Here is a 28,000-nt window from a genome sequence, read left to right as displayed (position 1 = left end):
CTGCGGGTGTTTCTGTGCGGTGCGGTGCGGTGCCGCATCTCCATGGAGACCGTCGCTGCTGCAGTGCGTGCCGTGCGTCAGTGTGCGTCAGTGTGCGTCCGTCCGCAGATCCCTCTCCCAGCTCTTCGCCAGCAATGCAAATGTAGCAAGATATCCACGTCCTTGTCTTACTTCACGACGGCCAACTTGAACGCAACTTCTTCTTTTCTCAATCCGGCTGTATCCAGGTGCCCGGTGGCGAGCTGGCTATGCACACGGCCGGAGGGGACTGATCTGAGATGAAGCGCCGGCCTCAGCTGAGAAAGGGCACTTGTTGTATTATGTAAGCTGTGAGAAAAAGGACGGACGGACCGACAGAGCACACCGAGGGGAGGAAAAATGCTAGAAGTTATAACTTGGGGGACACCAAGTTTTCGCACGACCCGTCCTCGTTAGCCGGTGGCTGCCCGGCTCCGGTCCGGATTGACGGAGAGGAAAACGTTGCAACGAGACTTTGAAAAAAAATAAACTTTATTTGACTGGATTCCTCGCCGCTGAGAGGCGTATTATTTTGCGTAGGCTTTGTACAGACCCTTTTAAGTTACACTGCCGGACACTGACACGATCACAACTGTTGTGACACTAACTATAACCATGCGAGGAAACGGTGCAGCTACAGCCAGGGTCTTCAAACGAGCCTGACATCACCGCGATCCTCCGGGTTGTAAGGCGGCGTAAACCCGCAGAGGCTTTGCCGTGGGTGGACCACAGCTTTCCCCAAATCAAAGACACGTCTCTCTCATTCACTGTTATTAAGACCGAGCCATGATCACGATACGGCATTAACATCGGCCACCGCAAAAAGCAGACTAGTTTCTACTTCGGCAAAAATGACTTTGAACCCAGCCGGTTTGTTCGGGCAAATCGATGACCTGCAGGACCTCGCAATTATCGAGAGACCAGTACGCAGGAGCCTGAAGGTATTTGGACATTTTCCGTGGCACTTTTACAAGCGATGTGTGTGCTTTCTGTTCTGTCATGTTGCCTCCTGTTGTCATGTACATGAACACACAGCTGTAGGCTCCAGGCATCTCCTGCCTGCCAAAACGATCAAAAGCGAGAGAGATCAGCTTTAAACCCCGATAACTGCATGCCGGATCGAGCAAGTTTTCTAAAACATGTACATGTACGTCGATTGATGTAAGGGATCTAAGTCTTCAAAATAATCACACTTTCCAGGCGATGGAAGAGCATTTGAAAGACATGCAAATCAACACTGGAACTTGAATGAAAATGTCAGGGGCTAAAATCAGATTTTCTCCACAGAGTACACCTCCTTATAGAAATTGGAGATAATTGGTGATAGATAAGACAAGGATGCGACCAGACATAGGCGAATTGCTTTAAATGAAAGCTGTCTTAATCATGAATTACCTTATGTTTCATTTGGATCATTTTCCAGATGTTTTCTCTGAGATGCCTTCAATTTGTCAGTGCATGTCTTTAAAATCAGATCCACATAGCACATATGCATCATACATAATCACACACACACACACACATACATACATACATATATAAAGCTATAACAAATTGAATACATTTAATTTATGTGTTTTCATCATAGTAAGTGTGAAAGACTGCACTTGGATATGAGCAGTATTCATTAACCTGAGCCTTCTAATGTCTTGCATAAGGGGTGTATCCTATAGCCTGTATATGTTTTTCATAGTACAAAAGCACCACTACAGCTAAGTATGTAGCAGGGGTTGCCCAATTTGCTTTATTGCGTGACGCAGTTTCAGTCAGACTTCAGATACAGTCAGCTGCTGCGGGGGATCTGTGCTGTAGAGCCAGGATCCTCACTGGAGACTCGACCTCACCAAATCAAATAGACAGAAGACATTATTTAGCTTACAGTTTCATCTACATCATCTCCCAAATGTGTTATCATGTAAAAACAATCCATAATATTAATAATTTTAAAGTGCAAGCTAAAGGTTTTATTTGTGCTTTTATATTCATCTCTCTCTCTCTCTCTCTCTCTCTCTCTCTCTATCTATCTATCTATCTATCTATCTATGAATCTGTCCATATCTATATTTTCTTGCCCTACATATAAGCCTGCTGGTAAGGAAACGGTTATTTTTATGTTCTGTACTTGGATTTGTGACGATAGCTATTTGAGTAGACTGATCCAGTGTGTGGGGAATATCATTAAAAGCTCTAGAGGGGGTGGGTATTTTCTGAAAGCTGTTTTTATATAAGAATTCAGCACTGCATCTTCAGATAATGAAACGGGCCTCCGAGTAATAGGCTATACTCCTACTCCTCCATCCACGCGGCCCACCCCCTCTCCACCTACACTCAGGACTGAAACTCATTTCATTGTGTCACCGCATAGGGGAAGAAGAAACGTCTGGTTGAGTCACTGGGAGAAACGTATATAACCGAGTTTGGCTGCTGTTCTGTGAATGTAGTCTTTGTGAATGCAGGCTGTGGGCAAAGTGAAGGCATGGGAAGCAGACCAGTGGAGTGGCAGCAGGTGCCCAGCTTAAGTTTTCGGACAATGGCTGGAAAAGTATACAGCACCTCTGCGGGCTCGGTTCTCCATAGGTTATAAGAAGGTTACAAGAAAGCAGGTTAAAGCACAAGCACCCCCCCCCAACACACACACACACACACACACACACACACACACACACACCACTCACAAACATGCACTGGCTTTCCATCATCCTTAGAGAAATAGTTTGAATTGATTGCATGGGCATTTTTATTAGTTTATCCATTCAGGAAGTTATTTATAAAGAAATATATGTTAGGTTATTATTTCTCAGCCTCCATTTGCCTCTCTTGTAGCATCCCACAATAATAGGATCCTACTTGTTTCACAGACTGCAGAGGAAATTGAAAAACTCACTGTGGATGAAGACCTCAATGATGTTGAGCGAGCTGTCTATCTCCTCAGGTAGGCACACACCGTACTCTTGATGAGTGGCTGGATTGAGCGCATCAATCAGGGAGACTGCAAGAAGGAAACAAATAAACAGGAATAGCTTGCTTCTTATTGGTCTCAGATGCAGGAATACTGAATATCATCTTTGGAAGGAGCTGCTCCACATCTCTAATCAGTGTTCCTAACAGATTATGAATCTGTATTCTGAAGCAAGCTATATCCTAAAGGAGGGAATGCAAAAATTCATAGTGGACTCTCCTCTAGATTTACTGTTGCTTACTATTTTTATATACGGATAGCAATTACGATTATTTTTATTCTTTATTTGGAAAAAATCTGATCCAACCCAAATTTTAGCTTAAGGTCATAGGCATTATATTTTACTGTAACTGTAACCCTAGCTGAAAAATTACAATCAATGTTGTGCTGTTTTTCCTATTTGAAATCATAGAACCTTTAAACTAACAGTATTAGTAGTAGGAGTTGTATCATACTCCTTATTTTCAATGGGGTTTAAACCAAAAAACATGGAAATGGATCAAAGCACTGACATCTCACAGAAATTGTAAGCAACGGGTTCCAGGGATATAGGCCTATTTAGAAGTATATGTAGCCCATTAGAGTATTCACCAATTTCATTGCAGATACAGTGAAATAAATACTGTTTTTCCTGTGTCCGCTGTATACTTTTTCTTTTCTTCGTTTCCTGTTTCACTGGTATTGGGTTAATAGTTGATGGGGTGGTTTAAGGGAGGCCAACTGAACAGAGTGAAGCTTGCTTAACATAATGATATTTGAAACTATCTTGGACAGATTGTTTTCCACTGTCTAGAAGTAATGGTAACTTTAGACAATGCCACTTTAGCCGGAAGCAGAAATTACACGGGATTGCAGTACTGTGTGATAACAAATAGCATCAAACTACATTGTTACCACACAGGGTTCAAATATCATATTGTTTGTTTGTTTTTTGCATTAGTAGTTATGAAATGTGTGGTATAATTTACTAGAATTCATGAGTTATATATATTTAATTGTATTAAAATACATTTGAAATAAGAAATATTGCGCCAATTTTGGGAAGTATCATGATTTGTGTTTAAGGCAACAAATAATATCTTACTGATGTTACTGACAGTTTCCTGTGAAGCTTGATTACTTGGTGACTTTTTTTAAAGGTACCTAAATAATATGTAGGAACACAACACAACACAACATCTCACTGATATATGAAAACTTTTTCATATTTGTGATTTCCTCTCATCATTTTTCCTTACCAATGAGGCGAAAAGGAGAAACACAATTATGAAATATACAAATATACTTTCCCTGCAGAATCCAACCCCAAAACATTTTTGCATTAGAACGTTTGGCCAATCCTTTTGTGTGTTGTTTGTGTGTGTCTAAGAAAACAACTCTTGGCTTTTAATGGAGACATACTTCACTTCTGGCTATTTTGTGGTGTAGGAGGCTTCTTAAAATAACGTAAAGAAAAAGACAAAACTCAACAAATGTATGAAAGGCCTGAAGTCAGGATCTGAATGGGTAGACTACATTATTGCTCTTACACGTGAATGCATTGGAAAAGGGGGAAGGCAAGTTTAGTCACTTAAATGAGGTTCTTTGTAATTATAATTAATTTTATGGAACTTTTATTTTGTTACCCATAGCCAATTGGCACCTTTTTATTTCCATTGTACAATCAATCTGCAAACTCACTCAGGGCAAAGACTCCTGGCAAATAAGCTTCTGACTGCCATTCGATGCACTGTTGCTATTTTGCGTATCATTAAAGTTGCATATTCTGTTTCTGATTACAGCTGTGATAAAGAAAGGCTTTGCAGAGTGGAAAGGAAATCAAAGCCCCTAAGTTTGCTGCTCAGGATGAAAATTAGCAGCCATGACATATGAAGCAGGATGAATCAATTCATTATTATTTTGTATTGCTTGCTCTCAGGTACACTGTCAGAGAAGAATTAATGAAGAATTAAATATTGTAACAGGAGATACCTACAAATACTATTGTAAAAAAACAAACAGATAACAACCATAAAGCAATATTTACAAATTATAGCTGTTCTTGCTTTCAATTTGAAATTGACATTGGCTTTTTCTCTGCTAGGGAGAATAGGGTTTTGGGGTGAACGTGCATTCTTGTATTGTTGAAATGTCTAACAAGCAGCCTTCTTCTTTAAGGAATAAGTCCTTCAATTATTGGTTTGGCTAAGAATCCATAAATATCAAGTGTCTTTATAATTGATCTTAACAGAAAGAGTTTGAATCAACATGCTTGTGTTTTATTTTGTCAGTGTGGTTGAGGGAACAGTTTTATTGAGTTAGACCCTCGTTTCTTTTGAAACTATCACTTTACTTGACCTGGTTCAACATCTCTTTTGGTTTTCCACGAGAAAGCAACTCAGTAATTTTGCCCCCTGCTTTATTGAGATTCTTACACCATTATATAACACGAAGGTGAAGAAGGTTATCGGAGGAAAGATAGTTTCCTTGAAAGTACTACTCTGGCATGCTAATTTTAGATTTCCTGAGATTAAAATGAAAGAGGTTTACATTAATAGCTTTTGGGATTTTATACTCTACCAGATTCTCCCAGGTAAAGGTTTGACCTTTAGGGATGTGCACATACGAGTTTGGGAGTTTCTGGAGCTCAAGCTAATCAAATGTAGAATTCCTTTGCCCTTCTGTGCTTGATTGGGTGGCACACTTGTTCTGTATGACACAAAAAATGCTCTGCCTTGTCTTTTGCCTGAAGATCAGAGCTGTAGAGAGAACTGACAAGGACACAGAAACAACATGGTGACAGGCAGAGAGGTAAACCGCTATTGTTTTTGAAATAGTACAAAAGTGTCATTAGTACAAATACACTTGCAGTGATTCATTAAAGGTGATTGGGTTAAGACAGAAGAGCTTTTTAATGGCCCAGTGTTTATGCAGTGCTTTAGCATACAAATTGTGTCTGAAGACACCAAAAAGCATCTACACAGGGAAACGTGCTTTAAAAGAAAAACAAGACTGGAAATTCTGATTTAAAAAGCAAGTCACCTGAAAACGAATACTGTAGTTTATGACTGTAATCTATTAAAACACACATAAATAACCGACATATGTATGTGATATACAATATACAGACACAGTATATAATCAAATAGGCTACATGGGGAAATCCAAAGTCTTCTTATAAGAAAGTTTTAATATAAGATTCCATGGTTGTTTGTAACTGCTTTATTTTTTAAATAAGCTGAGTTCTCTCTAATCAGCATTAAAATAATACAAATTGGCCCATTTTATTTCCATTTCCCATTCTATGATTTTTAATTTGATTTTCTTATCTGTTGGCTTTTTGGCCTCATATTCCACAACCCCATAAGGAGGTGTACTTGGTTGCTCTTTTCTCTAGAGTAGTGTGCCTTACAGTCAACAGACTGCATGGAAATCCCTCTATGATTTTTAATTTAATTTGCTTATCTGTTGACTTTGTGGCCTCTTATTCCTCAATGCCATTACAGTCAACAGAGTGCATTGCAATCCTTTTTGTGATTTTGAACTTTATTTTCTTATCTGTTGACTTTTTGGCCTCTTATTCCTCAGCCCCATAATGAGGGGTGTGCTAGGTTGCCTTACAGTCAACAGATTTAAATCTCTCTATAAACACATACTGTATTGAAATTAAAAGGTCCCACTTAATAACTGTCAACCTTGAGTTTATTTGATTGATAAATCTGTCCAAAACTCACTTATCACCAGTAACTATTTGGATTTACTGAACCGTATCAATCTCCTGTGGAACTTGTTTGAAATGTTGTTGTTTGGGCAGCCCAGGTTCATTGAAGTGACTGCTAAGAGGATTAGTTGATTTTCACTGTATGTTCCCCCTTATTGCTGATTGGTTACCCGTCAAATCATGTGCGTTACAAGTAATTCTACCATGTTGATTGTACCTATTTAGCACAGATATTCTGGCAAACAATACACTTGGATACAACGGCTCAAGGTCTTAAAGTACACATGGAAATTAAATTAAAGCATCGTGCTGGTTATGTTAGAGGCAGCAGGTAAAATGACAAATAGCCATCTCTGCGGAAGTCAAAGATAACGATATATTCAATAGTAAGAAATCAATTAAGAGCAAATAATAGGCTACACGTTTTATACAGTATTCTTTATTTTTTATTTTTTATGTGAGATCTTGAAAAAGGGGTCAATGTAATTCATTGTAACCTTTCTCCACGTTGCAGTTGTACTGGAACTGGCGTCCCAAACACACATTTCACGCATAGTGCTTGTTCTGTATTGAGGAACTGCTCTGTCTAAAGGAGTCTGAAGAATAGAAGCCCCTGTAGCCTGCTGTACAATATTTGTTTTCCTGAGGAGCTTCTTTCTGCAGAGTTAATACTAATAACCTTTAATGTTTGCTTTTCTTTTTCTTCTTTTCTTTCACCAAGCACTTGCTGCTGGTGCTCTGTTTACTTTGAAGCTGCTACTGGGGTATTCTTAGTCAGTGCAAAAAAAGCGATGACCTTTTATTTATTCCCAAGATGTATTGAAGAAAATTCACTTAGCATGTGGACACAAAACCTTATTTTGTTTGTCAGGTTGGCAGATAGCAGATTCTACAGAGTGTAGGGCTGTTCTCTTTCATTGTCTCCAGGCACAGTCCACCTTCAATGTCTGCTGTGAATATAATGAACTCTGCCTGGAGTCTAAAGTAGAACCTGACCGAGGGCCAAATTTATAAAACATTTGCTGTCACTCAAGGTTAAAACCTGCTTGTGCTAATGAGAAATAAAAATAAGTGGGGAAGAGTCACACAATTATTTAGGGGGCTTATCAAAGAGTGTACAAAACCTAAAAAGATGTTTTGTTTGTTTTTTAAACTTTATTTTTTTACTTTTTACATGTTTGTTTTTTGTATTGCCCTGGGCATCATTCCAAGCGACCAGTAGTTAGTAGTCCTTCCATTTGAAAGTTCAATCAAGTACCCTTTTTAATTTCAATAAGATTTCTAATTTATCATTAGATCCATCTTATTGTAATAAGACAGGTAAGCATTTTGAAAACACATTCTTCAACTAGATATAAATAAATAAAATAATTGTATTATGATCTAGCATAGTTATATCTTTGACTTCTGGCTAACAAAGAAGTTAAAGCATCTAGGAGAGTTAAGTCGTTCTTCGCATGCCTTTGACATGAAGGCTAAATGGCTCTGTACTGTCCAACACAGTATTTTAGTTTGTGGCTTGATGATACAGAACGGATTTCATTGTCACAATATATCAGATCTGCCAGTGCAGTGCATCCCGAACACACCGAGACCTTAAGTGACAAGATTTCCCAAGCTTACAGTCCTCTGAAATCATTTAATCATTTACTGATTCAAGCTATCGATTAACTTCCATTCGATATGGCTTTGTGTTACACCAGTGACTCAGCAGAGTGAGGATGAAGTAGGTGATCCTGCCAGCTGGATTATGTTTTGACTGTTGTGTATCCTTCCAGGGACACTGCAGACCTCATTAGACTTGCGTTAGAACACTCTGTGGAACCTAAGACTCGCTGTTGTTCACCCTTAAGAGTCATGTCTCCTACCCCCTTTCCAAAAATGGCTTCCGATCTCCCAGGAAGATGAACCCCTAGCTAGAATGTCAATCTGCTCCGACATCCAAATAATTGCCAGTGAGATATTGTGACTGAGAGCTCAGAGGACCAGTGCGCACAGGAGCCCTGGCTGCAGTGTTGTGACAGTGAGGTGGGCGGCGCAATGTCGGAGCTGGCTGTTTGTTTACACGTCTTATCTTCATCTTTTCATTCCCGTGGAAACAAGGGTAGTAAGCCTGGGGGGGGGGGGGACCAGCTTTATTAGCATGTTAAAAACAAAAAGACATGAAGAAGACATACGATTATAGCTGACCAATCATTGACCTCAGCATAATATAATTGAGCCGCGTTAGGTGGAGGCGTCTCTTGCCACTCTCCCCAAATGAAAGTGCTGCTGAGGTCGGAGTCTCGGTGATGGCTGCGCTGGCAGGATCTGCGGAGCTGCAAAATGAAATCTAATTGCACTGAGGTTTCAAATGTCTTCCTGGAGCTCTTTCGGTCTCATTTATGACTGGGGAGCCTCCATTGGGGAAACACAGTAGTACTGCAGTCGCTTTCTGAAGGCGAAAGCCCGGCACCCACCAGCGCGCCGCGTCCCAGTTTCTGCAGGGCAGCCTGACGCGCCGCTTCAGAGACGCGCTGCTCTCGACCAATGGCGGCCCAGCTACAGCGGTGACATCACTCAGAATGTTCAACACTATGGCACCGATGTATTAAGCACTTAATAATAATAATAATAATAATAATAATAATAATAATAATAATAATAATAACTGGTTTACTAAGTTGACTGTGTTTTGAACAAACACAATGTACTCATCAATGTTTAAATACGCACAGTACACATTTTTTAGAACAGTCCATTTAAAAATATAAAATATTTTCAAATCCAAGCAAGGCGCTTACTTGCTTTTTCACACTGTATGCAGTGAAGAGCATTTGTTCAGTACAAAGAAAAAAGTGGGTGAGCACCAGCACCAGTATATTCAGTATTTAATTAAACAATACCTCATCACTGTGCTAACTTGGATGGAGACATGGCTTTGTGTTTCCCCGTTGCATATACAGTTTTGAAAATAAAATCAAGCGTCCTTGTACATTAATTAACTGTCTTGAACCACTTTTTCTTTACGTTAGGTATGCCTACACAATAGTTTTAGAACAAGCTATTTAACACAAGTAGAATTGCCGACATTTCATACTACATACAGTCACAACGTGCGGCTACTTTATTAAACAGCTGTCCAAGAACTGGATAAAACGTAATAGTTTTACATATGAACACTTCACATAAAGGCTGCATTTGCATTGAAAATATAAGTTTGTTTTTGTTTTTCAAAACGAGCGCACATAAACATAAATAATAATAATAATAATAAATTAAACTTTACGCAGTAAACTGGTGTAGAACTCGGTTTGCACATATCTAAGCAGACTTATACAATTACAAAACATAAATAACCAGTTGAAAAACAAATTGCATAAAACTAAAATATAACATATTATGCAACAGAAAGCGCTTTGAAATGGCTCCGTCTATTATAGCTGCATATCAATGCAGAACCACTGCAACATAATGAACATGCTCCGCTGACTGGTCAAGGCATGGATCCAGAGACCTGGGTCTGCAACGTTATCAAGATTGAATTCCACAGGAAAGTTCAGGACAGACAGACGAGAGCTATATCAGGTGCAAATCTGCCAATAAAGTAATTATAATAATAATAATGAATATACGTGTTTCAGCAATCAACACCATTATAAATATTTCACAATCAATACTTTGCCTAGTACAAAGCCACCTAGCACATATTGTTAGTAGCCTACGTTGTTCCTCCACCACCACCTCCTCCTCCTCCTCCTCCTCCTCATCTGCTGATGATTCTGTTGGGTTTTCCCAAAATACTGACATTTATTTTTACTTTTAACCGTAAAACATAGCTCTGTAATTGTATTGTCTGTTCTTCTGACGCTCGGAGGCGCGCTGGTGTCCCGGCTTCAGTCCAGCATGGCGTCGCATCACCAGTACAGCTTTTCTCTGAATTCTGCAGGAATCGCCATCGTGAGAGAAGTTGACTCTTTCTGGTGTAAATGCATGAAAGGTTTTGTGAGTTGACTCACTTACCACCATCTGTTTTGTTTTTAATGAAGTGTTGGTGTCGATCAAACTGTTCAACTAAGTGGGAAAATGACCTCTTTAGTGTACATGAATAGCATTGTCAGACCAAGAGAACAGTTTCCAAATATGGATCCATACAGACAGTTGAAACCATCGGATCTTGTGTGGGTGAAGTCTCAATGCATTTTTCAAACGGCAGGCCAGTGGAGCCGGCTCTTTTTCCCTCCTGAATGTTTTCCAGCTATGGGAAATGTTGGATGCAAATATTCTCTGTAAGATCAAAGCACAGCTTTCAGGTGTGGGATAAAATTACCAGATTTCTCAACACCAAATATTTAATTGGTTTAGTCATTCTTGGCTGCAGGTGCCCTCTGGTTGTGCTTCATGTCTTTTTCTTTCAGACATTAGATAGTTTGCGATAATCTCAACTCCAAGGTCATAATGCTTGTTTTAAGGAGTGCAGCCACCATGCCTACAATTCCTTGGGCTCTTTGCCAGATGAACTTGGAATGGACCCAGATTGTTTCTTAGTTATTAACACTAAGGAATAATGACTGTCCCTCGGAATAAATTCATACTGTTTAGTTTCTATAAATGTAATTATCTCAAATAGCAAAATTTAGCTGTACTGTTAGAATTAGGCATATCGGTGGTCTTCAGTCTATGCAATAACAAGACTTTTTTATTTTTTTTATTATAGCCTTTCACAAGCAAAGGTCTATATAAACACAATCTTAGAAAACAACCTCCTCTTGTAGAAGGCTTTAATTGAGAAAGTCTTGTTATTTATTTGTAATTTTCTTTATTTTAAGTTTGTGATATCTGAAACACCTTACACAACTCAAAACAAATGTGTTAATGTGCATGCAATAACAATCAATTATGTGGAAATCTTCTGCAGTCTCTGAAACTGAAGAAGATAAAAAACAGAATACAGATTTTAAAGAAGCTGAGAATTCTGTCTCTCCTGTATGAACTTTCATATTTCAGGTTCATAACCGACTACCAATCAAGCATGACAAAGCAGACGACTAAACTTGGGATCATCCATTAATTCGATAATTGCTAAATTGTGCCCACTGCTTTTGAGCAATGACTCAGGTGGGATGAGACCAATCCATTCCCTGGAGATCTCCCCTCCCTCCTCTCCGGGAATGCAAATCACAATTGTTGTGTTTTTCACAGTACAATATCCCCACCCATGATTGGCAATTAGTTGCAGCTCAGGCTTGTCCTGCTGTAGTCGCCGACACATTACTGAGGTAACACATCTTGGGAATGTGTTAGGCTTGATGCCACCAGATTGCACGTCTAATTTCAGTTCATTTTGTGGGCTGTTCCTCAAGGAGATCAAGGAGGCAAATTCAATTAAAGCACAATTAGATGTCCTCTTATCTCCTTCGGAGTAGAACTGGAGCACATTTCTTAGGCATTTTAATTTCCCATGCCTGCCTGCCAATGTCAGTAGATAAATAAGTAAAGGAACAGAGAGGACAAGGTGCATTTTTTTCTTTCTTCTTTTGAACAGCTGTAGCAAGAGCAGGATGTGCGTGTAATAGCTGGTGCAGCATATTTTATCAGAGCATTCCCAAGCTCAAAGTTGCATTGTTGTTGCATCACAAGAAGGCTAATGAAAGGGAAGATATTGTTCACAATACTCATTCATACTCCAAAAGGGCGATGCTTTGATATGGTGTGTTGGTTAGTGTGGTTTTTAAATTTAGTAAAGTAAAGTAAAGTAGCAGGAGTCTGTTTTGGGGAGATGATGATTACAGAATGTTGTAGTCACCTATAATGAGTGAAGTAAGCATGTAGTTATTTGCTACAATACTAACACACACAAAAATGCATGAGCTCTTCTAGAGAGCCCCATGGTATAAGCTAAATGTTTTTCCTCTGAATTCACCTGCAGCTCAGGTCAGGACATACAGAGGGCAAGCGTCGTCATCAATCTGCCGAACCTTGTCCGACAGAATCCAGCAGAGACCTTTCGGAGGGTAGTGCCAAAAGTCAGAGTAAGCTCAACTTAATTCACTCCCAAGTTCATTTAAATAGTATTTTAGGATTTATAGAAGAAATAGACAACTGTACACTGGTTTCAGTGATTCACTATTTATAAGTTTGACTGAGTCACAGAAATGTAGTCAATAGAAAAGTGCTTAATTTTGTTTTTACAATTGGGCAGCATCCATATGTCAGCTGGTGCAGGCTAGACATGTACACCACAATTCCAGATGCCAGTGCAATACAATCATTTTATAATGCAGTCTAAAGAAGAGGTGGAGCTTCTCATTTTTAAATTAACATATTTTGAGCATGTATTCCAGTTATTGGATTTGACTATTCCAGTGTGCACTTGTTGTAACCCAAAGTGAATAATATACTGGTGATTTAATTGTTTAATTACTTAAATTGACTGTTGCAAAACTTCAGACGTCATGGTAAAGCAATAATATTTTGAAAACAGAAGTGAAATAACAGTGTAAATACACAGATATAAACTTTCCAAAATTGGTGTTTAAGGAAGGAATCTGTTTATAAACATGACGGAAAAATATGTTAAAAATAATAGTCCTAAGAACTGGTGCCTCAATAAACAAACTGACTTGTAGGAACAGGCATGGATTTAGAACAGATTAACAGATTCTAAACTGTTCTTGTTTAGAATACATATTAAAGAGAGAGATTGGCCTTATGTTTCATATCATATATTCCCCTGAAAGAGTAACCTTCTTTTGTAACCTGCTACAATCAATACAGGACAGCTTTATATTGTACATTGTGAGCATTGCACAGCCTCACAAGTTTGATTGACGTATTTTTCTTTCTCTAATTTGTATGAAAGTTTGGAAGATGCTCCTTTCCTGACTGACTCTTTGCTCCCCCCTCCCCGTAGGAAGTCCTACATGTTGCAGGGGTGGAGATGCAGTTAGCGGCTGCTGGCTCTTTCCTTACCATCCTACAAGATGATCTCATTCTGATACAAACGCACACCCACTCCATTTTGCAAATCATTCTGCTAAACCTAGATCACAGGGACGCAGGTCAGTTTCGTAACGAGAGAAGTGCTGGTGAGTCATATGTGATGAGTCTATTATTTGGGGCAGTCTGCAGCTCCGTCTGTGATTGTCACTGTTTGTTGTGAAGAAAAGCCTACAAGCTGGGATTCAAAAGCATCCACAATAGAATCAGAAAGAAATCAGAAAGGAAGGAAAAAAAAAAGACAATTTCTTGCGCGGAGGAATCGCAACACAATTTCAAAACGAAAATGGAATTTTGTTAAAACGATCAAAATACTTGACTGAAAATGGCCACCACCTTCTGGAGATCCGACACTACAGCAATTAAAAGAATTTAGTTCAAATCTATATGGTTTGCTTTTGGATTTTGGATAGAGTTCCAGTTGTTTCAGCTTTATGTGTTTACACATCAACAGTCTTGGTATGAAACCAGGATCTATATTACATTAATGTGCTTAAAAATCCCCCCCCAGAATATGTCAATTTAAGATCTGTATGCATTTTAAATGACTTTGTTTTTGTTCTCAGCAGTGGTCAGTAATGCATGGCTGGAAACACTACTATCAGCAATTGATGCTTTACCAAAGGAAACCATCAGGCAAGAGGTAATTGATATATTGTATTTATAAAAACATAATTCAAAATGCGTAATTCACAATTATAGATTATACTTTACTCTCTCTATATTTTAATGGTTTAATTGAAGAGGAAAACAGTTCTACAATGTACAGTACAGTGTACCATGGTCACAATTCACCTTCCAGGCAGGCAATGTGTTTTTTGTCAATGCTTTTGTAATATTTATCTGTCCATCTGATGTTATTCATTCATAAGTGTAGTGTCAGCTGAGAAATGCTACATCAACATTCATTTGAATAGTGTCAAACTGGATATAGCCCTTCATATTTCAACACCTCAAATGCATTCATGAAACGCGAGTAGTGAATAACAACACGATAAAGTGAATGGAGTCTTTAAACACCATAAAGTGGAGAAACGGGTGGCAGAGGGCTGGTTGGGGAAAGAGTGATCAAGCCGTATGATCCACTTTTACTCAATTATCTTTGGCCTTTCGCAACTAATGCCCTATTTTCACCTGCTAATCAGTCTCAGCGTAGGTATCTTCCAGACGAGAGCCTGTCCTTATAAACTAAAGCCTATTTCCCAATGTTGCTTAACAGGCATTTGAAAATCTGCAAATGATGCGAACTCTCAGCAAGCATGTAGTGTCCTTTAACGATGAGATGGCAGAACAGCATGGCTGACTCATCTGCACTCTGATTCATTTTGCTGATTGTTAATTTTCCTGCAGATTTTAAACCCGCTGGTTTCAAAGGCCCAGCTCTCCCAGTCGCTACAGTCGCGCTTGGCCAGTTGCCGCATTCTTGGGAAAGTTGCTGGGAAGTTTGAATCGCAAATGTAAGTGAAACAGAACTGTGTTTTCCCTACCGCTGAATTGTACAGGTTGAAATTCAGAGTGTTTTGATTTCAGTAGCCAGCACTCCAAAACACTGGTCTATAACACTAACTAACATTCTAGAACACCAATATGAGTTACACTGTAACAAATCGCTGTAAAATTACCATATATTACTGCATTCTTTACAGTAAAATACCATGTGACATTTTTAGAGCCACTGGATTGTGTAGTATGACACTGATTTCTCATTTAAAGACTGTAGGTTCGTATTCTGGCTAGCCCAAGTTGTGCCAGCTGTAAATATTCCAGCGAGATGGATTTTGATACATTGAGCGCAACTGGGGCACAGCCCTTGCTGCCATGGGGAAAAGGAATCAGAAAGTATTAAAAAACTGACCTGAACTGGCTAGTGTCCTGGAATAATTACACTACTCCTGTCAAATGTATAGTATGTTACTTTTATAGTAGCTCCTGAAAAATAAGCTACTAGTAAGTTGCTGTAAATTGCAATTGTTTTTTTCTTCTTCACATTGTAGCTAAGCAAACAAATAATAGACATTTCCTGACCTACCTACAGAGAATTAGCTAAATCAAGGCAACTGTTTCAACACAATGCAATGTAAATGTTAACAGTGTCCAAATGGTTGTTATAGCCACATATCAGTAGTCCTGATAGAGGCCTTATCAGAACAACAGTGCAGGTGAATTTAGTGTGCAGGGCTCCCATTGTATGGCTGTGTGGCACACATCACCACTCCCGAGCTACATTTAATGGAGTCTTAACCATCGCCTTTCTTTCAGAGTTAAAAAGGACCTTCTGCCTCTGGTCAGATCTCTGTGTCAAGATGTGGAATATGAAGTGCGCTCCTGTATGTGTCGACAGCTGGAGAACATAGCCCGGGGTATAGGGTAAAGCACCATGGCACCTCTGTAAACACGTTTCTCACTAGCTTTGATACAGTACCCTTCTTCTGCTGAGTTGTGTGACTCTTCAAAAGCGCTGTGACACTCGACAATTTGGATATCAGTGCCCCAAACCAGCTCTTTCTGAGATATAACTTACCAGTCCCTGATCATAAGTTAAGTTCTTTGTATGTTTATCAGAGAGCATATTTCATACTGTAAAAAACTCAACAACAACAACAAGACGCAATTCAAACATACTACTGCCTGGCACTGTTAGTATCAGTAGGGAGTGATGCATGAAGATAAAAACAAACAAAGGGAACTGATAACATGACTGACTAGACAATGCTCAGTGTTCGGTATATTACTTATCAGCTTGTATGCATTTCAGCACTGCCAATGTTTACAAGCTGTGCACAGTGTATGCAGCGCTTAATGTTTACTTAAGGTAAAAAAAGGAAGGTATATGCTATTGCTGGATTAGACAAACAGTAATGCCTTTTTGTTCAGAAATCCCCTAAGCATCTTGACACCATAATAGCTTAATAGTCAGATCTAGTGCTTTTGCGTTGCAGCCCCCTTCCTTACGTTTTTTCAGATTGCAAGACATCCTTTTCCCATTCTGTCTCTCTCCAGGCCTGACCACACAAAGGCTGTGGTCCTGCCGGAGTTAATGGAGTTGGCCAGAGACGAGGGAAGCACTGTGCGCCTGGCTGCGTTCGACACCATCGTCAATCTTTTGGAAATGTTTGACAGCGGTGAGTTTGCAGGCCCGGTTTGGTGCATAGGCTGTTGTTTTCAGTTTGGACGATAGGCCTAGGGCTTTGTGCCTGCGCTCACTGTTCCACTTGTAAAATGAAGTCATGGGGCTTGTAGAATAGTGTGCATTAGAGTTGAACAAAGACATAATATATCATTTTAAAACGCAAGAATACAAAGTTACATACAATCCAATTGAGTCAGCAATTCTTGGATGGCACTGTGTTTGGAGATATTCATATTTTTCCTGGTACTGAAACTATAGAAACCTGCCCTTGACTTTGCTTTTTCGCTTTTCAGGTAATATGTGTAATAGTTAATGTTTTCCAGCTAAAGATTAATATGAATTTAGTTTCATTGCCAAGGCATGAGCTATGAACAATACAAAATGTCAAAGGTAATCAGGAGTAAGATAAGATTGTAGATATATATGTTTGTAAACACAATTTCTGCACAGAAACAAATGTTGTACTGAGTGGGATACATTAATGCAATGAATTACAATTCCTAATCCAAATGAAAATAGTATAAGGATCTATCTTTGAATACGCTACCTAGTAATAATGCCTTAAACCAACCATGTTGCTAAGAGCCAATGTGTTGATCATAACATTTTGTCCCACAGTATCACTAAAACCAGATACACTCAGGTACATCAATTATTGACGTGACCTAAGAAAAAATAAATAAATGTGCAATACTGCTGAATGTATTATGTTACATTTTATCAGGGGAAGTGTAGAGTTCATCTCTGTTTCAACACTCACATTGTCCTCTCCTTTCATGGAAATAATAAGAATGATGTGTTTCATTTGCATACTTACTTCTTACATGGTCTTTCAGGAAATAGTATTTTCTTAAGCTCCTTAATTAACTAGGCTCTAGTCGTGTTTTGACAGCATTTTTAAATGTCCTTCTCTTTCTTTTTTACTTCACTTTCAGATGACAGGACTCGCATTATATTTCCATTAGTGAAAGCGTTTTGTGAAAAATGTTTCAAAGCTGATGATGCTGTCCTGGCTTCTCTGTCCTATCAATATGGCAAGCTCTGTCATGGCCTCTCAGGTAGTATTTTCATCTCAATGGATTTGAACAATTATGCTTTCCAGAGTTTTTACTGCTGTGCTCTGAGGGATAGACAAAGCATGGATCTATTTTTCTATTTAAATCCCTTGTTCTTCCTTAGGGAGTTTTACTGAAGAGCAGCGTGTGTGGTTTCTGGAGTTTTTCAAGAAACTGTGTATACTGGGCATCCATCACGAAAACGGTCACTGTGAGAATCAGGCTTACCCACTCGAACTAGAGAAGAAATATGAGTCAGTCCGAAAAAACTGTGCCTATAACTTTCCCGTGAGTATTATTTTATTATCCTATGGATATAAAATATATTTAAACGTGTTTGGTACTTTTCTGCCGAACAGGACAGAATAGTTTTGCATTGTTTGTGGAAGTCCATTTGGCTCTTGCAGGAATATATGTTTCCTTAACGTTTTCTTAACAATCTGTTTTAGTTTTATTTAGTGAATTTTCATGGCAAGCACTATCTTAATTTGTTTACAATGGCAGGGTATGGAAAGCCCAAACATGTAATCAAATTTAAAGGAATAATAATCCTTTTGCCTTCAGGTTTAAGAATCCATAAGGCGTTCAATGTATTTGAACTTTTTCCAGACATTTTTTAATCTTTTATTTTATTTTTATTTTTGTAATGTATGGTGAGGGAGAAATCATTGTGGTTTTGTACAAAGCTGAATAAAGGTGGATAGTAGCATGTATTCATTGGACCATGGAGTATGGGTTGTTTTTATTTGTTGGTCGTCCCTTTTACTCCAGTATGTATGCAGTATGTATTTATGGGCATGTAGTGCAAGTCTGGGCCTGCAAATCATGCCTCTGACAGAGAGCAATCTGAGTATTGTGTTGTGGAGCACTCCCATGACTGAGCAGTATCAGCGCAAGCTTTGCCGTTACCCAGCTGAATGGTTAGCTGGGATGTTTCTGTCCCACAATCGCAATTAGGAGGAGTGACAGGCCCGGAGTTCAGTGCTGAAGGCATGCAAGAAAAACACTTGAGGGTGGTATTTATGGATGAATGCATTACAACAAAGATGTATACATTTAGTATAGGAAAGGTCTGGTTATTGACAATCTACCACTAAAAAGGTCACAAAATGATAACCTCTTTGTCATTTGCTGGAAAGTAGCTTAATACTTATTTATAGGATCTTGCAGAATCAACATCAACAGCCTGACTAGGAAGTGTGTTTGTTTGTTTGTAAACTCTGAGCCTGGAAAATATTTTTTTACGTCATTCTGTTTCCTGTGGTTAAACAACTGTAGATAAAAACAACAACAACATACAAAAACAAACAAACAGTGTGCTGTGAGCCATTGCATCAGCTGCTTTCTAGGGACTGCATGCATGGCCCATGAGCATTTCCCCAGTGGTTATATTCCATTGTTCTGTGTAGATTTCACCCTGGGATAAAAAGGTCAATAAGCCCAGACATAAATAGGCCACAATGGTACAGCAAACATTTAAGCTCGCCATTGTATCATTGTATTTCTTTAAGCCTAGAGTGGGATCACTACTGTGCGACTTGCTACATTAACAACACACGTCGCACCCAAACCTATAGACTGGCGAGCAGTTGATAAACGGACGTTGAGCGCTTGTCAGCCTCTGCAAACATCTCCATCACCGCCCCTGTGTTAAAAGGTTGTCTCACGGTCAAGCAGTTTTCCCAGTGCGCTCTGGGAGGGTCCTTTTCAAAGCCCTTTTTCTGGGCCCCTTTGTGCGGCTCCACTGTGTGAAACTCCAGAGGCTATCATTGACAGTGCTTGTCTAAGGCCCTTTGTTCGCAGTGGCCACTTAGTCTTTTAAATGGTGTACATGCCTCACCAACTGGTTTACTCATGTATAGCCAATCCTGGTGCTGTCTGGCTGAACTCTTAAATACATGTGTCTTTTTTCATGTTATAATTAAAATGAACAATATAATATATATGGGCAGAAGACATGAGGTTTTCAAATGCAATGTCAAATTTGACTATTAATAAACAATGTAACTTAAATAGGCTTTCCTAAAAAAAAAAGCAACGATTAATCAATGATCAATGTTAAATTCAGATTTAATGCAGTAAAATTTGGTTACACTGAATGACATTTTGCGGAGGACATTCTCCATCAAATCCTACTGTAACAGGCAATAATTAAGCCACATAAGTAAATTGCTGACTTTGAACATATTGTAGACATACCATATTTTCTGTAAAATAGGAATTTTACAGAAATTCTCACATCTCACATATCAAGGAAACAGGTTGCAAGCTTTTAGAAACTGAGTTTACTGGCTATAAAGAAAGCCTTATTAAGTGGCAACTTTAATCAGTGATTAATGTTTTTACCTTTTATTAGGATTTTACCCTTGTTTACCCATGTTTCTTTTTCTCACAGGCCATGGTATTATTTGCAGACCCTAAATGCTTTCTCTCAGAGCTGTATTCAACGTTTTCAAGCTTGTGTCATGATCCTGAAATTTCTGTCAGGCGTACGTCAGCTAGTGGCTTCCATGAAGTAAGTTGGAGTTCGAGGCCACCAGTGCCCTCAGCCATTAAGCACCAGTCTGCTTTTAAAGCTGTTGTTAGCTCATAAGGTTTCCACACTAGGGCCTGTGTTACAATCAAAACTTTGGCCAGCCTGGTAAATGCATAAATTAGTTTGGCAGAAGCTCCTTGTTTATACCTCAATAATTGTACATGAACAAGAAACCAGTCATTTGTCTGTAGTTGGGTTGCACTCACATGCATCTTTATGTCTTGCAGGTTGTTCAATTGTTAGGCCCGAATGTACATTATATACACAAGGAACTGATAGCCCTGTTACAGGATGACTCGTTAGAGGTAAGATGCAAAAATGTTTCAAAGGAATTCATCAGCCATCTTTGCAACACACCCATCTCATCAAAATGGCTGGGTGACTGCTCTATAGGGGCTTCTTTCTGGAATAACACGTTATCTGTTCGCAAAGTTCAGCCCCCCGATCTAAAAGAACTAATTGATCTTTCAAAGGTTATTGACGTAGTTTTCATTTGCTGTTTCATGTCAGAGTGTTTCAATGTAGCTGGATTGGACAGCTGTGAAAAGGGGAATGAGGGTAGGGGTGTGGGTTGTGCCAAACGATTATAAATAAATAAAAACTCTGGGTTCTTCTGTATGTGGAACCATTTCATATTGGTGTCTCATTTATCTTCTATCCACGTTTCAAGACTCTGGGTGTTATGCAATGGATCTTTGTTGCCTTTCTTAATGTCTGTTGTAAATTGCAGTGTTCTAACTTCATCAGAGAGACAGGATGATGTATTTTGATGTCTTTAGGTATTAGATGCGCTGATGAATAATCTCCAAGAAACTCTGGAGCTCGCAACATCAAGAGGAGAAGGAGCGGCATCGGAGAATAAGGTTACTTCCTCTTCTTTTCTTTAAACAATGCTCCCTCTGCTGGTGAGAGCATATTCAATCCTGTGGTTATTCACTGTGGACCTAGGGGGCCATGTTTTCGTCTTAACACTTTACAGTCAGCCCCATTTTCGCAAGTGTTTAATATGGACATTATAAGGAGTACAGGTATGTGACACCTGTCAAATAAAACTAGACAACCTGTACTTTAATGAAGGAATAATGTACATTTGAAAGAACCTAACCTATGCAGAAATGTTTAGAGAAAATGTGTAAAACAAAATACACGCAAAAAGGCATTTGTTTTTATTTAATTCTCGAACCCAAGTCAATTTTTCCCCCTACTTTGCAAGTCAATATCTCCATACAGCAAGATCTAAAGAATATTGATATCATTTGAAAGCCCCAATTCTCTAGTTTCTAGGGATTTAAAAAGGATGTATATATGGCTATAATAGTGCCAGATTTATTAATAGGTATATCTCAACTGGCCGGCATATTTTATGGAGCAGGTCAATATCCCGGACCTGATTCAAGCGCTGACTGCAGCCGAGCAGAAAGCCGCCACCTCTCTGAAATGGAGGATCCATGAGAAAGTGTTGCAGAGGTATTCCTGTCTGCCTCGGGTCATATCAGGAGACCAGATCTACTTCCGGTTCTTACAAAGGATGTTTACAATAACTACAACGAACGTAAGCCTAAATTTGACAGAGAAATTACTGAACTAGGGATGCATGATTTAAGGGGGATTGGGATTGATTTCCAGATTTTTATTTTTATTTTCCAATTTATGAGAAAAAACAACACATCCAACTGATGCTTTGGAGTAAAGATATGATATAGTGACCATATACACTCACCTAAAGGATTATTAGGAACACCTGTTCAATTTCTCATTAATGCAATTATCTAACCAACCAATCACATGGCAGTTGCTTCAATGCATTTAGGGGTGTGGTCCTGGTCAAGACAATCTCCTGAACTCCAAACTGAATGTCTGAATGGGAAAGAAAGGTGATTTAAGCAATTTTGAGCGTGGCATGGTTGTTGGTGCCAGACAGGCCGGTCTGAGTATTTCACAATCTGCTCAGTTACTGGGATTTTCACGCACAACCATTTCTAGGGTTTACAAAGAATGGTGTGAAAAGGGAAAAACATCCAGTATGCGGCAGTCCTGTGGGCGAAAATGCCTTGTTGATGCTAGAGGTCAGAGGAGAATGGGCCGACTGATTCAAGCTGATAGAAGAGCAACTTTGACTGAAATAACCACTCGTTACAACCGAGGTATGCAGCAAAGCATTTGTGAAGCCACAACACGTACAACCTTGAGGCGGATGGGCTACAACAGCAGAAGACCCCACCGGGTACCACTCATCTCCACTACAAATAGGAAAAAGAGGCTACAATTTGCACAAGCTCACCAAAATTGGACAGTTGAAGACTGGAAAAATGTTGCCTGGTCTGATGAGTCTCGATTTCTGTTGAGACATTCAGATGGTAGAGTCAGAATTTGGCGTAAACAGAATGAGAACATGTGCAGGCTGGTGGTGGTGGTGTAATGGTGTGGGGGATGTTTTCTTGGCACACTTTAGGCCCCTTAGTGCCAATTGGGCATCGTTTAAATGCCACGGCCTACCTGAGCATTGTTTCTGACCATGTCCATCCCTTTATGACCACCATGTACCCATCCTCTGATGGCTACTTCCAGCAGGATAATGCACCATGTCACAAAGGTCAAATCATTTCAAATTGGTTTCTTGAACATGACAATGAGTTCACTGTACTAAACTGGCCCCCACAGTCACCAGATCTCAACCCAATAGAGCATCTTTGGGATGTGGTGGAACGGGAGCTTCGTGCCCTGGATGTGCATCCCACAAATCTCCATCAACTGCAAGATGCTATCCTATCAATATGGGCCAACATTTCTAAAGAATGCTTTCAGCACCTTGTTGAATCAATGCCACGTAGAATTAAGGCAGTTCTGAAGGCGAAAGGGGGTCAAACACAGTATTAGTATGGTGTTCCTAATAATCCTTTAGGTGAGTGTATGTGAATAATGCAGTGACCGAGGAGAGGGAACAAGACTTTATATGTGGCGTTTCTTTGCTCTCCCCCTGTTGTGCAGAACGTTCTTCCCGTGCAAAGAGAGTCTGCCAGAACACTGTGTGTTTTCCTCCGCTATAACCGCAAACAGGAGCAGAGACAGGAGATCATCAGTAAACTGGTTGAGCGTGAGTAACCATTATTTTTACGTATTTTTATGTCTTTTCACGTAAGACTTAAGCCCTCCTACACACAGGCAGGTACGCTGAGGACAAAAATTCCTCTCCTGTAAAACCACCACTTTGAGCTCACCTCACTTCAACCTAAGAGAAACTACAGGCAGCGGCTAGGCCAAAATGCACTAACATGAGAGCTGTGGGTAAAGTTGCATGGCCACTTTAGTAGGACAGTCTTCAAATCCCGACGCTTGCATTAGAGAAGTGAAGGGGGTACGCTGTAGAGGATATGGTGACAAGCATGACCTAGGATGAAAAGTAAAGTCCAGCACACTCGTTTCTCGTCCAGAACTGGGACAGGGCCGAAGTTACTGGAACAGACTGCGATACCTTGACCTGTGTGAAATTGCAATGGAGATCTTTTCCAAGTCTTACTTCTGTAAATACTTCCTCATCCCTGCCCTGGAATTGGTGAATGACCCTGTAGCAAACGTCAGGTAGGAATTACTCTGATTTTTATTTCCCTCTGTATAAAGAAATGTGACATTTATGACCTTATAAATTGCATTATTTTACTAGATATGTGTCCACTAGTCATAGGGATTCGAGTTTCAAAGATAAAGTCAAAGAAGTAAGTGGTCAATTCTTTTTATTTCCTCATCGGAACGGACTTGTGTAAATTGAGGTTTTTCCAGGTGTGACCAATAATAACAGTCGTAGTAACTTACATATGAACCTGTCTGACTCATATTTAATGAAGTATTACCTGATATTTTAGCTATAATGAGCCAAGCATTGTCCTAAATACCATACATTTCTGTCACATTGATAAACCTTTGCTTTGAACTCTGTAGGTATAAGTTATGCCACATGCTGCCAAAACTGAAGTCCACCATTAAACTACCTTCAGACAAACATCTGTTGCAACAGCTGGAGTTCTGTGTGCGGAAGCTGCTGTGCCGCGAAAAGGACAAGGATGTGATGGCGATCGTCAGGAAAGTAAGTCCTGCCTCACTTTCCGAAACTTACAATCACTGTCTGGTACCCTGATAACAATCCCTGATCATCCAGAAATACGTAAATACACCCCAATCATCCACTAACAATCAGATTTGTGTTTTAAGGTACGTAGGAATCTCAATGGGTGTTTTCTTTTTTTTTTTTTTTTCTTTTCTTTTTTAGACGGTTTTAGAACTGGATAAAATGGACATCACAGAACCAGTAAGAACCAAATTCCTTCAGCGTGTCTCCTTTCATTTTCCTTTAGCTTAGGCTCCCGAATCCATTTTCTTATACAGTATTTCTGCCATTTAGTATCAAAAGAGGCACGAGAAGGATCTGCTCGACCAGAAGAAAGAAAAGGAGGAGAATCTTCTGCTAGAGATGGTAAGAGCTGGTGGCCTGGACATGCACACAGGTATAAGGACCTGTAAGAACTGGTCAATACTGGAATATGTTCTGCACCCTACAAGGTCAAAGGTCATTTACATTTGCCATTATTATTATTATTATTTATTCTGAGATAATGGAATTACGTACATCCATTTTAAAATAACAATAACACACTGGATAAAAAGACCACAAGTCAATGATACAATCTTCAAAGGAACAACCAAATTAGCTCTATATAGGAGTATTAAGAATCTTAATTTGTTACTTCCTCAAACTAACAGACTAAGAAATCCTTTTTTACTGATACTCACTAATATTAATCCAACAGGAGCAGCTGGAAAGACAACAGAGTGAAGGGAAATTAACTAACGAGAAGCATTCGGACAAGAAACGTAAGTGTTTGCGTGCAAATGTCACCACCGGATATTTATAGCACAGTGATATGTATTTATAAGGGACATCCTCATACCTCAGGGGTTTTTAACGGCATCTCACATGAAAGAGCCAGACAGCGAGTCCAGCGAATTAGCCCATTGTGTTTTGGTGTATCCTATCAAATCTTGTCATTTTGATCCACAAGATATGGTCCGTTTTTAAAAGAAGTGTTGAATTATTTTAGGCAGAGACAGTAAACCTGGATTATCTGTACCAAAAAACATGTCAGGATCGACTTCCGGAGCTACTGTATCTACCCCAGCTGGTAAGATGTAGACAGTGTGAAATATAAAGGTGTGTTGTACTTGCAAACACATTATATTTAAACAAGAAAAAGGTGTGTCTGCATGTATTTGTCCTCAAGACGGAGGGCCTTAGTCATAGAGCTGGAACTGTTTTTCTAGGTTAACACCTGTTTTCCAAATGAGAAGAGAATAAAATGGGGAAGTGTCACATAAAACAGACAGAGCTCTTGTCTAAGAGTTAAAAAAGGATATCTAAATGTTTCTTGATTTGTCACTAGTAAAATACAAATAAACGAATAAAGTCATAGTTTGTTTTTAGTGTATATATTCGTAAAGGGGTGACATGGAAGTTGTATGACCACGGACCCGCGTGACATATTGAATACTGTCACCGCTGTGGTGGCCGAGACTTTCTGCTCTCAACCGTCTTTTCTCCTTTGTTTTGATTTCAAGGTAAGGAAATAAAGAAGGCGAAACTGGCGCGCAGCCGATCGCTCAGCAGTCACCCCACCACTCCCAAAATGGTTAACTCAGATAAAACCATGTAAGCTTTTCGAATTTCGATTCTTTCACTGTAAACATGTATTCAACATCTTTTTGTTTTATTTTTCTTTGTCTTTTAATGATTGGGATTTTGTCAACTTAATCTAGAAAGGCAATCAATAGAGGATTATTTAAGGAATGCTTACAGGTATGAAAGAATCATTTGGAATGTTTAGTTTGCCACCATAACCAGGGTTTGAAAACAATTTAATTAGTTCATTTATTTATTCCTGAGGTACTTCCTGACAACAGTGCATCAGTTCCCTTAAACTTATTGTAATATTTCCTTTCAGAAAAGTAAAGGAGTCAGGCAATGGCCCAAGATCGGGGAAGAGTGCACTTTTACCCATTAATGGTAGGGTTGTTGTTTTTCCACTATCAATTGTTTTGTAAACATTCATCTATACTGTAAATTGCATTTAAAGCAGAACCAACTATATATCCATACAAAATGCAGCGGCCAATCTGTTGTTTGGCTTTTTCTAATATATGTGAAGCACTTTCAAAAACATTTGTCAGGCTCCTCTTCATGCTATTAATATTGTTTGAGTAAAGTAAAAGAAATGCTCTAATAGCTCACTATTTGTATTTGTCCCCCAATACACTTAATCGGTTTTATTTAGTTGTTTTTCAAAACTTTGAAAGGCCTAAAAGCTTTGTTGCCCTCATTTGTGTTGTTGTTTTTCTCTTACTAAGAACCTATAATTTAATTTGCTGAGCTTCTACCCCCCACCCCTGTAAGCTCTATCTGTTTTATAATGATACACATTACTTCACATTTTTCAACATCAGCGACTGCCAAACCACTTGAATTTCAAAAGTACAAGGGCAAACCTGCAGCATGTTTACTAGTTTGGAACATGAGGTCAGATTTGGGTGTAAAAGCCAGACAAGGCCTTCTGTGGAATATTTATTTGCACAATGTCCCTCTTGCAGATGACATTATTAGATCCCATCACTTCAGTGCCGTCTCGTCGTCATCCTCTTCTGTGCCAGTGTTAATTCGCAGTAACACCATCAGCACCGTCGAGCACAGGAGCAATAGCAGCAAGGACACACAGTCTAGGAAGCTTACCATGTGAGTTTCCTGTGTCTCTGTTCCTTCTTAACAATTCACCCAGTTCTGGCATCCCCAATTCTAACTTGTCAATCTCTGCCTCTTTTGGAGAAAGGCAAAGGAAGTCTAGCTCTTTTGGGATGCAGGCAGGGAGGGAGTGACCGCGCCAGGCTGACACCTTGCCAGCTCCGACTGCTGAAGATGCCTGTGGGAGACCATTGGCCAACACCCTCGCAAGCCCACAGGTGTTCAATTCATATCTGCTGTCACAAATGTGCATTTCTGCTCTTGATACACAATGCCGTGTTCCGTCATCTGAGTTTTAGAAAAAGTCAGGATTATATTGTCACTTTTTATTGACATCAATCCCTGTCTACCTTTCCGTAATACCTGTACCATTTGTTAGGATTACATTTTGAAAAATGTCATGTACAGTATGTATTTATTATTATTATTAATTATTATTGTTTTATTTTGTAATACAGCATGCTTTATGAATTTTCACTTCCCCCAATCTAAGTCACAATCTAAAGACCTTCTATGGGTATTTTCAAAGAATATTCCAAATCTAATTTAGAGTAATTTAAAATTCTACGCATATCCTAACATATACTCTCCCACAAATAAAAACATGTGCCTGGTGTATCAGCACCTGAGTAAGAAAGCCAACATTTCAGAATCTGCGATTTCTCTGATATGTGCGTAATATTTGTTATGTTTTAATGAAGAATAATTAAATACTGTATATTGTTTTTGTAGCCTGTGTAGTTGCCTTGTTCCATTTTCACAGTTCCTTTATTTAAAGGCACAACCTTTTTGGTTAAATTATAATTAACCCCCTACATTTACAAATTATATATACCATTTGCT

At 39.2% G+C, this 28,000-nt stretch overlaps 1 protein-coding gene across 6 annotated transcripts; it reads left to right on the top strand.

Annotated features, from left to right (window-relative positions):
• The first annotated feature begins 53 nt into the window (after positions 1 to 53).
• ppp4r4 (protein phosphatase 4, regulatory subunit 4) lies at positions 54 to 27,888 on the top strand. 6 transcript variants are annotated; one of them, XM_066694112.1, is made up of 25 exons: positions 54 to 959; positions 2,877 to 2,950; positions 12,586 to 12,688; positions 13,570 to 13,717; positions 14,222 to 14,298; positions 15,006 to 15,112; positions 15,915 to 16,022; positions 16,656 to 16,777; positions 17,721 to 17,843; positions 17,965 to 18,128; positions 20,236 to 20,355; positions 20,604 to 20,681; positions 21,156 to 21,239; positions 21,749 to 21,928; positions 23,365 to 23,470; positions 23,808 to 23,955; positions 24,313 to 24,457; positions 24,641 to 24,679; positions 24,773 to 24,844; positions 25,179 to 25,242; positions 25,470 to 25,550; positions 25,984 to 26,074; positions 26,367 to 26,428; positions 27,010 to 27,151; positions 27,246 to 27,888. In XM_066694112.1, the coding sequence occupies exons 1-25, from the start codon at positions 870 to 872 to the stop codon at positions 27,289 to 27,291; spliced, it is 2,574 nt and encodes an 857-aa protein (XP_066550209.1). In that variant the 5' UTR covers positions 54 to 869; the 3' UTR covers positions 27,292 to 27,888. The 6 variants fall into 6 exon arrangements, with proteins under 6 accessions (XP_066550209.1, XP_066550208.1, XP_066550207.1 ...); XM_066694111.1 differs by having other exon boundaries at positions 13,570 to 13,744; positions 14,225 to 14,298; XM_066694110.1 differs by having other exon boundaries at positions 13,570 to 13,744.
• The last annotated feature ends 112 nt before the right edge of the window (positions 27,889 to 28,000 follow it).

This window comes from Amia ocellicauda, chromosome 21, assembly GCF_036373705.1.
Source record: "Amia ocellicauda isolate fAmiCal2 chromosome 21, fAmiCal2.hap1, whole genome shotgun sequence".
NCBI lineage: Eukaryota > Metazoa > Chordata > Actinopteri > Amiiformes > Amiidae > Amia > Amia ocellicauda.
The sequence above is the reverse complement of the archived record's forward strand: the minus strand, read 5'-3'. Positions and strand labels throughout refer to the sequence as shown.

Excerpts from the sequence above, each read along its gene's own strand:
- ppp4r4 (XM_066694110.1), top strand. The coding sequence starts at position 870 with ATGACTTTGAACCCAGCCGGTTTGTTCGGGCAAATCGATGACCTGCAG. Across the intron at positions 25,551-25,983 it reads TACTGTATCTACCCCAGCTG|GTAAGGAAATAAAGAAGGCG; the intron begins GTAAGATGTAGA and ends TTTGATTTCAAG. Across the intron at positions 27,152-27,245 it reads CAGTCTAGGAAGCTTACCAT|GCAAAGGAAGTCTAGCTCTT; the intron begins GTGAGTTTCCTG and ends TTTTGGAGAAAG.